Source organism: Armigeres subalbatus, chromosome 2 (assembly GCF_024139115.2).
Source record: "Armigeres subalbatus isolate Guangzhou_Male chromosome 2, GZ_Asu_2, whole genome shotgun sequence".
Taxonomy (NCBI): Eukaryota; Metazoa; Arthropoda; class Insecta; order Diptera; family Culicidae; genus Armigeres; species Armigeres subalbatus.
The window spans coordinates 340,907,966-340,920,472 of NC_085140.1; the positions used below are offsets into that span (position 1 = coordinate 340,907,966).

Below are 12,507 nucleotides of genomic sequence, written 5' to 3' on the forward strand. Positions count from 1 at the left end.
CACATCCGTCATTGTCTTATAATGGGCAAACTTCTTCTCCCAAAGCAGGATTTTTATTTAACGTTTATCTTATTCCGGGCAAGTGCCTACTTTTAAAGAAGGGATCACATCCACCATTGCCTTCAACCCTTTCAGGACGGATGGGTCATATATGCCCAATATAACCCACCCGTCCTGAAAGGGTTAAAGGTCGAAGAAGAAAGGGTCGAAAAACAAATGGCCGAAGGACAAAAGGTTGAAAGAATAAAAGTTCTAAAGGATAAAAAGTCGTAGAGATAAAATGTTGAAACCCTTAAGGGGACAGGAAGTTGAATTTACAAAATTGAGTGTAATGGAATAGGCACAGAGCAAGGATTGCGGAATTCGTTCTCAATTGCTAATGAACGATGAATAACGAGAGACATAAACCTCCCTCAATCATAACAAGCCATGAAAAACCTTTTTTGTTATGCCGGTTCATAATACCTAGTTTTACAGTTCATGTTTGAGTGATAAAATAGCCTACTTTTCCATACCAAAAGATGCTCAAATCAGTTTCATAAAATTATTATTTATTATGTCTTTATTAGCGAGACTTTCAGCTCAAGGCTGGCTCGTCTCGTATTCATAAAATTCATTATAACACTCATTTGGGTGTTATAATATAAAACCAACAATAGATCGTAGGTGAAGGCTTCTGCTCACTTCAGGTGGTATTGGTTTGTGTGGATTCTTCAAATCGATGTTTGAATTTTTGTTTACAAAAGCAAATAAGTTCTTTTTTAAAATTTGGTATGGAAACAGTGTATTCTATGCGTCGCCTAATAAAGCAAGTTCAAACATCACTTCATGGTTTATCGAGCTGTGCCACGCGGGTACTGTTTGAATACATGGCAAATGACTTTTTTTCTGCACAAACTTGATATTTTGGCAAGCACGATCGTGTGAAGAAAATCAGACTGGACCATTTTAGTTTCGACCTAGCATAACTTTTTTCCCCTCGACCTTTTGTCTCTTCCACATTTTGTTTTTTCAACATTTTGTTATTAAACTTTTTGCATTTGAAAAGGCTATATACTCACTTCCAAGACGATTTTGTTATAGAAGGTCCGGAGACCCATAGGGTTATATACCAATCGACTCAGCTCGACGAATTGAGATGATGTCTGTCTGTGTGTATGTATGTGCGTGTGTGTATGTATATGCGCAAAATAAAACTCACTCATCTTTTAGGCACTTATCTTGATCAGATTTGTTTGCAGTAACTTGAATTCGACGAGAAATCCTGTCCCATTGTCCTATTGAAAATTGGCCAGATCGTACAATGGGATCAAAAGTTATGACCAAAATACGATTTACTTACATATTTGTCATACCATCCACTCATAAAAAAGAAGTGTGAATAAGGCTCCATTCGCAATATGTACATACGTTTCGAATGCTCAAGTATCACTATTAAAGACCTATCTCTACATCTCCTCAATAAGATATTATGTAAGTTACAAGGGATTTATAAAATGGTAGATTTTATATTAAGAAAGATACATCCATCGCGCGATAAATAAACTTGTTTTTCAAATATAGCCATTATTGACAGTGTCTGTGAGAGCCACCCTAGTTACGCATCTAACTTCAGCAACCAACAGCAGCAGAGCAGATCGTCGCCGGACCGGTGATATTCTATTGAAGATAGCCTTTGTTCTACCGGTCGCTCGACGGCCGGCCAAATGTGCATGACCTAGGCCAACGATCACTTTCCCTTTCGATCGTGCCTCCGGTGACGTCATCGATATGTGATAGGAGAAAGATAAGGATCGGTTTGATAGATAAGAGCGGGAGAGAATGGGCTATCGTAGTTTTAGGTAGCAAGCAAATTCACCACACACTTTTCGGGTTCGGTTTTCTAGAATAAACTCAGGAGATTAGTTTTTACTTGATGTTGATCCACAGTCAAAAACGGTCCTGCGAGACCGATTGTGCGTTATAGATTATAAGCTTAATGTTAGATTTAAGTCGAAAATATATGTAGTGTGTTAGAAGTCCGCGTTGAATAAATCGTGTTTTTTGCTAAGTGTCGTGTGTGCTACTATTGTTGTCCGTAGAAGAACCGCCCATCGAACATCCCCACCTAATCCACTGAGCTATCATCGTTGGTCCAGGTATCCTACATAATTGGTTCTTTGGAACCGGACCGTACCAGCAAGAATCCAACGTTAGATTACCGCCAAAGGACAGCATACAAACCACACATCACCCAACAATAATTTAAGTGTGTTCTACGAAAGAAAGGGAGTGTCGCCATCATTTCGCGGGATAGTTAGCGAGGCATAAAAGGATTATCGCCATCGCATCTGATGTCAAGGGACATCAAAGGATTCTTTGTCATCGAGTTTGCGCGTCGCTTGGGTAAGCGCCATTGAACTCCCATTTCGCCATTTCCAAAGTGTAAATTGGCTCCTTTTTGGATTATCTGGAACGGCTTTTGGTGTGGACTGGACACTACTTGGTTCGGATTCCTGTTTTCCAAGTTATGAATCAAAGAATAGTGTATGTCCTACCGAAGCATTGGCTACCGTGATTCTAACACAATTTTTCGACTTCTATCTGGACTAAACACTCTTCGACCACGGCATTTGGACCATTGATAACCAACCGGTCCTGATGAGGACGATTTCATGCCCCAGTGCTACACTTGCATCGACCAACGACAATCCTTGGAATTCGGACAGTAAAGTAAAGATCGAATGCGTCGCATTTACGTGCACGTTTTGTCATCATCGTCATCATTCTCATCCTGAGTGATTAGTGCAATCACCGCCTCTGGTAGTGGCTTTCATCGTTACATCGATCCCGGCTAGGACATTGTGGTGGCGCGAAAGTACTTGTCCCGGATTGAATCGTCTCAGGTACGAATATTCATCGACTCTGGTTGCGGTCTACTCGTGAAGTACAGTTATCAACCCGGCTTGCATATTGCATTCAACACACGCCAAGGGATTCCACCAGAAGAGGTAGTGACATCGATTAATCGTCCAGGTTAGTTAATTAGAGCTAGGTATATGTTTGCCGAAGCTTGGGCAGCAGAAATACACCTGTTAGTTGATTTTACATCCTCTTCGATTGCGTGGGCGTGTCCCTGATTTTCCAACTGCATATTTCGATCGGTTTGTTGAATTTTGGAGATTTGGTACGATTCTCAATTAATTTATTGGTTACTACTGATGTCGAAATTTGGATTTGCCTATCATCGAAAAGTAGTGCATTCACTCTACCGATTTCGACAATTGCAAAGCTGTTGGTTCCTCCAGGTAGGCTGCCACGGCATATGTCCAATCGAGGCTGGTGATTTGTAAACTACATACTGGTTTTTCATCCTCTTTATCCCTCATGTACAACCGAGAATTATCGTGCATAAAGGCTGCGTGGGCATCGCTGAAGCTGACTGGCACTGCTGATCATCCTAGTAGCGAATTGTTTCCTGTGAAGGTCAGTATAGCTGGAATAGTGTGTGTCCGCCGAAGCGAAGCGACTCTACGGTATTTTACATCACCTCTTTTTTCTACCCCACATTCACTACCGCCCTATTGAGAAACGATGGCACCTTCGAAGAAGCCCGTGAAGAAGATGTTATCCCTTAAGCTGTTGATGGTCAAATTAAAGCAGATCGAGGCTGCTTACAACGTCTACCGTCTACTGTCTACCGTTTCAGTATGGGGAATGGGGATTCAAGAGACTACATCCCTCACACAGATTCTTCTTCGACTGGAGAAAATTGACGATCTTTGGGAAAGGTACGGAGCTACTTTGGTGGAAATTCAATCCCACGAAGATTTCGATGAGGAGGATGTGGACGACGAGGGTGAAAGTGATGCTCTTAATAAAAATAGGCAGGAATTTAGTGATCGCTACTATGAGGTTAAGGCAGTGTTAACAGACCAGGTTAGGGAAAGACAAGAACCAGCTACATTAAACCAATCTGTACTAGGTGATCCTCCAGCACCAGCTGCACTCGAACGTGTACGCCTTCCGCAGATTCAATTGCCAGCCTTTAATGGGGAGATAGACGAATGGTTAAGTTTTAGGGATCTGTTCACTTCCTTGATCCATTGGAAGACAGATTTACCCGACGTAGAAAAGTTGCACTATTTAAAGGGCTGTCTGCAAGGAGAACCTAAAACCTTGATCGATTCTCTTCAGATCACTGCGGCCAACTATCAGGTCGCATGGGGAATGCTGACCAAACGCTATAACAACAGCAAATTGTTGAAGAAGCGGCAAATTCAGTCTCTTTTGAAGCTACCCGTTCTCGCCAAGGAATCTGCCTCGGAGCTACACCTTTTAGTTGAAGGTTTTGAAAAAATCGTGCAAACTTTGGACCAAATCGTACAACCGGGCGACTACAAAGACTTGTTGTTGGTGAATCTGCTGTCGTCGCGTCTAGATCCATGTACTCGTCGTGGTTGGGAAGAGTTCTTCTCAACTAAAGAACAGGATACACTGAAGGAGTTTACCGAATTCCTTCAACGACGCGTCCGCGTCCTAGAATCCTTGCCTTTCAAGGCTGCAGATTGCACGAAATCAATCCATCAACCCGCATCCAGGCAGAAGGTATCTGCTGTAAAGAATAGCTTCAGTACCGTGCAAGTGTCCGGGGGACGCTGTCCAGCTTGCACTGGGACTCATCCTCTGTTCCAGTGCGGCACTTTCCAACGAATGTCAGTGGCGGATAAGGATTCGTTACTACGGTCGCATTCGTTGTGCAGGAACTGTTTCAGGCAAGGACATCAAGCCAAGGAATGTCAGTCCAAGTATTCCTGCAGACATTGTAAGGGTAGACATCACACACAGGTCTGTTTTAAGTCGGAAAGGGATTTTAACCCAAGGCCATCATCCAAGCAACGTGGTACCAACGTGGCAAAAGGAACCCCAGAACCTACTCCATCGACATCTGGCTCCACTTCAACCCAAGTAGCTAACCTGGCGGCTACGGACAGCTTGGTGGCAGGCACAGTTCACCAATGCTCGTCGAAGGTTTTGTTAGCAACAGCAATTGTCGTTGTTCAGGATGACGACGGCAAAGGATTCCTGCTCGTGCTCTTCTCGATTCGGGATCAGAGAGTAATTTCATTACCGAGCATCTCAGCCAGGGACTGAACGTCTTTCGGAGTAAGGTTGATATTTCGGTTCACGGCATTGGTCTGGCAGCAATCAGAGTGAACCGACGGATTGTGGCCAGATGGGCTTTCTGGTGCTCCCGAAGGTAACAGGCAATTTTCCCACTGCTAACGTCAACATCGCTGGTTGGACAATACCTAAAGGAGTCGAGCTCGCCGATCCATCGTTTTGTGTGTCATCAGGGTGGATTTCGTTCTTGGACTTGAAGCTTTTTTTACTATTTCGACTCTGGTAGGAAAATTGAGCTTGGAGCGTCCAGGATTACATGACTCCGTATTTGGTTGGATTGTCAGTGGAGGATTCTCCGAAGATATTCAAGGTTTGCAAAGCAGCTGTAACATCGCAACTACAGATCGATTAGAACATCTACTAACTCGATTCTGGGCCATGGAGGAAGCAGACTCCACGAATAGCTATTCCCCCGAAGAATCTCGCTGTGAAGCCATCTTCTCGAAAACAGTTCAACGCAGATCCGATGGCCGCTATTCCGTAGCACTTCCCAAGAACGAAAATGCCATTTCCAGGTTGGGAGAATCTAAGGAGATCGCATTTCGGCGGTTTCTGAGCACCGAACGAAGGCTTATCAAGGATACTAATCTTCAGAAGCAGTACATAAGGTTTATGGAGGAGTACCTGCAGTTAGGTCATATGCGAAAGGTTGAAGAGGATCCAGAAGCCACTAAACGATGTTTTCTCCCTCATCATCCGGTGGTCAAAGAGGCCAGCACCACCACTAAGGTCCGCGTGGTGTTCGACGCCTCCTGTAAGACTGCTTCGGGATTGGCGTTGAATGAGGTATTGCTGGTAGGGCCAGTTATTCAACAGTCTCTCCGATCAATCATCCTTCGTAGTTGCATGAAACAGATTCTCTTGGTGGCGGACGTTGAGAAGATGTTCCGGCAGATACTTGTGCACCCTGAGGATAGGCCATTCCAATCTATTATCTGGCGTCCGTCCTCTTTGGAGGAGGTATGTGTGTACGAGCTGAACAGCGTAACCTACGGAACGAACCCGCCTCCGTTCTTGGCAACTCGTACACTGACTCAACTGGCCAAGGATGAAGGAGAACGGTACCCGCTGGCGGCGCAGGCAATTACAGAGGACACGTACATGGACGACGTCATCACCGGCTGCGATAACTTGGAGGATGCCAAGAAGATACAGCAACAACTAGACGAGATGACAAGATCCGGTGGTTTTCAGCTTAGGAAATGGGCGTCAAATTGTGCTGAGGTCCTGAAGAGTATCCCGGACGACAATCGTGCAATTCGTCTGGCGGAAGGCATAAATCTCGATCCAGATCCATCGGTGAAGGCATTGGGTCTGACTTGGTTACCCGGAAAGGACGTATTCCGCTTTCAATTCGACGTTCCACCGGTCGAGTCAGTTGAAACATTGACAAAACGGAAGATTTTATCGATCATCGCTACTTTGTTTGACCCGTTAGGGTTCATAGGCGCTACTACGACCGCTGCAAAGGTGTTTATGCAGCTACTTTGGACGACCCTAGACGAAAGAGGTCAAAGGTTGGACTGGGACCAGCCATTACCTCCGACGGTGGGTGAGTCCTGGAGGAAATTTCACGTTCAACTGCCAATTCTCAACGAAATCCGGATAGAGCGATGCGTAATCATTCCCAACGTGGTGGATGTGCAGATCCACTATTTCTCTGATGCATCGCAGAAGGCTTATAGCGCATGCCTATATATCCACAGTCAAACTGTGGACGGAAACGTGAAGGTTCAGCTGTTATCCTCGAATTATAAGGTTTCTCCTCTTAAACCTCACACAATCCCTCGTATAGAACTCAGCGGAGCGTTGATCGCTGCTCAGCTTTTCGAGAAGGTGCGGCAAGCAACTAACCTCCAAGTTCGAACAACATTTTGGGTAGATTCTTCCTGTGCTCTACGGTGGATTCAGGCTTCACCTTCTACATGGTTTACATTTGTCGCAAAGAGGGTTGCGAAAATCCAGGCACTCACGAAAGGCTGCGTTTGGAGGCACGTAGCTGGTGTTGAAAACCCAGCAGATTTAGTTTCGAGAGGTATAGGACCAAAGGACATCGTTAACAACGGTTTCTGGTGGCACGGACCGAGCTGGTTAGCTAAAGAGCGAAGCAATTGGCCAAATTCAAATCCTGATCTAAAAGAAGAAGGCGAGGAAGAAAGAAGACGTACTGCAGTTGTCGTTACAGCATCAGCAGTGGCAGATTTCAACGAAGGTTTCATTTCCACAACGAATTCCTACACTACGTTAATTCGCCGCGTAGCTATTTGGCAGCGGTTGATACGATCGCTTCAAACACCGGAGGATCGTCCAAATGGGTTCTTGCGAGCAGATGAGCTACGGCAAGCAGAATGTACTCTGATACGGAAGGTTCAAGAAGAGGTATTTCCGGACGAACTACTGGCGGTTCGGAAAAAGGAATCAGTAGGAAGAAGGTCGCCACTACGATGGTATCACCCACATGTATGCGAAAATGGTATTCTCAGGGTCGGTGGGCGTTTATGTCACTCGGACGAACATTTCGATACCAAACATCCCATGGTACTTCCGGCAAGACACCGTTTGACCAGGTTGATTTTCGAGCATTATCATCTCCGATTGCTCCACGCCGGTCCGCAACTTCTTCTGGCAACGGTTCGGCAACGTTACTGGCCTCTTGGTGGAAGGAACGTTGCAAGGCAGGTGGTCCATAAATGCGTAACGTGTTTCAGGTCAAAACCAAGGCAAGTGCAGCAGTTCATGGGAGAGTTGCCGTCATCGAGAGTCACGGTTTCGCGTCCGTTTTCTAAGTCTGGAGTGGACTACTTTGGTCCGGTATATTTGCGACCAGTACCACGTAGGGCTGCTGTGAAGGCGTACGTAGCCATTTTTGTATGCATGTGCACAAAGGCAGTACACATGGAACTGGTTTCCGACTTGTCCACGGAGAGATTCTTGCAAGCACTTCGACGTTTCACCGCACGGAGAGGAAAGGCTACTGATTTATATTCGGACAACGGTACGAATTTCGTTGGAGCCCGCAATCAACTGAAGGAACTCTTTCGACTTTGGAAACATCCCGATCATCGAAGATTCGTGACCACGTTTTGTGCCAGCGAAGGGATTAGCTGGCATTTCAACCCTCCCGGTTCTCCACACTTTGGAGGATTGTGGGAAGCGGCTGTACGGTCAGCGAAATACCACATTTTGCGGGTTATTGGCTCCAATCCAGTCTCTCACGAGGAGATGTTAACGCTCCTTGTTCAAGTGGAGGCCTGTTTGAATTCCAGGCCACTGACTACGATGTCAGATGACCCGGATGATCTTGAGCCTTTGACCCCGGCGCATTTCTTAGTTGGCAGTTCCCTTCACTCGATTCCTGAACCAGACTTACGGCCGCTACCCACGAACCGCCTCAGGCAATACCAACTGACGCAGCAGCAACTTCAACATTTTTGGGATAGATGGAAGAGAGAGTACCTCTGTCAGCTTCAAGGCAGGGCCAAACGTTGGTCACCGCCGGTACAATTTGAAGTTGGTCAGCTTGTCGTTATTCACGACAAAAATCAGCCACCCATGCGTTGGCGCATGGGACGTATTAAGCAAGTTCACCCCGGCGCTGATGGTGTTGTGAGAGTCGTAACCCTTAAGACATCGTCAGGAGAATTGCGACGGGCAGTGGAAACACTTTGCCTACTGCCAACCTCTGAAACAGCTACCAGCGAAACTTAAATGCAAACCGTCCAAATCGAAGAGGATTTGTTTATTTGTAGGTACAGAAATCATCATTTCTGGATGGGTGAGGATGTCTGTGAGAGCCACCCTAGTTACGCATCTAACTTCAGCAACCAACAGCAGTAGAGCAGATCGTCGCCGGACCGGTGATATTCTATTGAAGATAGCCTTTGTTCTACCGGTCGCTCGACGGCCGGCCAAATGTGCATGACCTAGGCCAACGATCACTTTCCCTTTCGATCGTGCCTCCGGTGACGTCATCGATATGTGATAGGAGAAAGATAAGGATCGGTTTGATAGATAAGAGCGGGAGAGAATGGGCTATCGTAGTTTTAGGTAGCAAGCAAATTCACCACACACTTTTCGGGTTCGGTTTTCTAGAATAAACTCAGGAGATTAGTTTTTAGTTGATATTGATCCACAGTCGAAAACGGTCCTGCGAGACCGATTGTGCGTTATAGATTATAAGCTTAATGTTAGATTTAAGTCGAAAATATATGTAGTGTGTTAGAAGTCCGCGTTGAATAAATCGTGTTTTTTGCTAAGTGTCGTGTGTGCTACTATTGTTGTCCGTAGAAGAACTGCCCATCGAGCATCCCCACCAAATCTACTGAGCTATCATCGTTGGTCCAGGTATCCTACAGAGAGTAAATCAATCACAAAATACTAATAAAAGCTCATAATAAGCTATCATATAATCATGATTATGTGGTAGAGTATAAAACCATCCTTATCACTAGTCGAATAAATCGCCTGCCATTTATGCTAAAGGAGGAAAATTTATGATCGTTTTGCCGCATTTTAAGACATTTTCACAATATCCCAAAAGCTGCGGGCTGGCAGCTGAACCTTTTTCCATCTTCTTGCCGTTTCTCGCTGTTCACTGAACATATTCGACGGTCAGCTTTCGCAAATATCCTCTTTTTGGAAGGAAAAACATCCACTGAGCAAAGCAGCCTTACTTTCATCTGGGTTGAAGCAACATAGCCCGGGTAGAAGAAAGTGACAAAACAATACCCAGTTCAATATCGGAATGACAAAAATTATTAGTGATTTGTAATATTCTTGAAACAAAATACCAAACATATCAGAGTTTGACAGAATTAGATACATAATATAAACATAATAAGAAAATCCAATCTTAAGTTTTGCTTCCAGTTTTTTTTTAATGATTTAAGGATGTTATCAGTTGTTCTACGGAAAATTCTTATAATTTTGATATGGCTTTACAATTCACCTCTGCTCGGGGGACAACGTCATAAAAAACTACCAGCTCTAATCAGCTATTTCGATCTCGATTGTTGAGTAAAACACGTGGGGTCTGCCCATAAAAGAATTTCCACAATTTTCGCTTGGCAAAGAAAATCCATTCGCGCGAAGGGTAAATCCCTTTTCCATTGTTTTATCTGGTCCGTCATCCTGATCGCCCAACGATGTAGGCAATTTAGAGTTCTCTTTGTTTTGGGACCGAGACCAGCATATTTGCTGAAGAAATTCGAAATTCTGGACACCGGTCACGAACAAAGGATGAAACGCGGTGGTGCTTCAAGAGAATACGTTATTTATGTATCGCTGTTATTGCACTGATAGGGGACATGATGTCTTTCTGGTGAATATGACATTTTCTGGAAGAACAAACGCTCTACACATCACCAGTTTATTTGGATCTTTTCGTTATAAATAGACATCTTCATCTCGATGCGATCCATTTCATCTACATAACTTAATCCTTTCCTTTTAAAGCATTCCACGTACTGAATTTTCCGTTAAGTAATTCCAACCACATTTCTCATAATCATTTGGAGCCTTCAACCATTCATGGCAATGACGCTCATTGAATCTTTATGCTTCGTTATTAAATAGTAATTTGCTACGAGAGGTAGTTCTTCCGCGATAATCCACCCACTACAAGATACAAACACAAATTCCCACTTGGATGGAGGTTCGTGGGAGATGACGTAGAAGGGAAACAAATGTAGCGATTTAGGTTTAGCGCCGTTCCTAACACACATTGGTACTCTTGTTCAAATGAATATTTCAACTAACCTGGAATTAATTATGCACATCATGTTCCACGCTGAACCATGTGCTTGTAGGGCAATGGGTTTTTGTTTGGAGGATTGGGATGCAAGGAAAAAACAGAACTAGGTAGGTACATTCAATGTGATGCCGACCGTCCGACCCCAGGTTGCTCACATATGAATACGACCAACCACTGGACATTGTGCCACACACAGTGCCAACATAATTTTATAGAATGCGGAGTGGACAATACTGTTTTCGAGTTATAATGTCCCCTGAGATTAACGTGATGCTACTGTTTTGGGTTTATTCTTACAGCATGAATCAAGTTCAAATTCTGAGAAGTATTTAGGTAATTAAGGCAACAACAACGACCAAAATGCGATTTGGATGTACCTTTCCTGCCAACACGAAAACAAAAATAAGTTTAGTATCATAGTGTTAAGTGTAGGTGCTTGTTGTTTAGTGAATTATCGTTAAGGACAATCACAATGGCCGTCTTAGTGCTCATCTCGCGTTTTGAGCGGCACAAATGTCAATATATGAGTAATTAGCACTGGCGGAGCTAAGCTGGGGCACGTGACCCACCGTATCGAATATTTTCCCAAAATTGATCTGAAAAAAAATAAACTGATTTTCCTAGAAAGTCTTAAGGTTACTTCCGAAAGAATTTTTGGATAATTCTTGGAATTTTTTCGAAAATCCTGTTCGTTCGTAAATTTCTGAAAGAATACCTCCGAAAATTAATCTAGCAATTCCTTTAGAAATTCCTTTGCAAAATCTTTCCGAAATCTTCAAGGTTTTGTTTTGGAAAATTGTTTGAGAACTTATTCTGAATTTTCTCCAGGAATTTATTCGATAATTTCTTTTGCAAATCTTTTCCACTCCAGGAATAATTTAGAAAATTACGCCATTAGCTCCTTCTGTCATTTGACCTGGGATTCCTTCGGAGAATTCAGGACAGATCCCAGGAATTATTCCGGGATTTTTTTGAAGATTTTTTCCGGAATCTTATTAAAGAATGAAATAGAAAATCCTAAAGGAATTTTTGGAAGAGTTTCTAACGGAAATGTCAATGGAATTTCTAGATGAAATTTCCGACGGAACTTTTGAAGTAATTTCTCAATGATTTCTTATAGAATGTCTGAATCAATTTTTGATTTCCAAAAGAATTTCTAAAGGAATATCCGAAAGTCTTAAGAAATTTCTAATTAAATTTCCGGAGGAATTTTTACTAATTTTCTCAAGAATTCTTAGGTGAAATTATGAAGATATGCCATCCGACGGTTCCGGTAATTTATTTTACCTTTTTCAAGGATTTGAAGCTTGTTTCGTTGGTAAAATGGTTGTAATACAAACTAATGTAGTCCATTACCGAAACCGTCGGATATTCAAGTTTCAAAGTCCTTTCGGGAGGATTAACGGAAGAGTCCCTGGAGGAATATCCGAATGAATTCCAGGGAGTTAGAGGAGTTTCCGAAAGAATTTTCGGAGGATTTGCTGGAGAAATTTCGAAAGAAATTTCTGGAGGCATTCCCAAATGTAATTCAGGAAGAATTTTCGAAGAACAATCTGAATAGATGTGGAACAAGAATTTCTAAACGAATTTCT

General features: G+C 43.5%; 2 protein-coding genes across 5 annotated transcripts in view; one reads left to right on the forward strand and one right to left on the reverse strand.

Annotated features, from left to right (window-relative positions):
* LOC134212850 (ubiquitin-conjugating enzyme E2Q-like protein 1) overlaps positions 1-12,507 on the reverse strand; it is a 292,956-nt gene that overhangs the window by 170,610 nt on the left and 109,839 nt on the right. The gene's annotated exons all lie outside the window — the stretch shown is intronic.
* On the forward strand, positions 5,542-8,871 carry LOC134210011 (uncharacterized). The gene has a single exon (XM_062686035.1). The coding sequence runs from the start codon at positions 5,542-5,544 to the stop codon at positions 8,869-8,871; it is 3,330 nt and encodes a 1,109-aa protein (XP_062542019.1).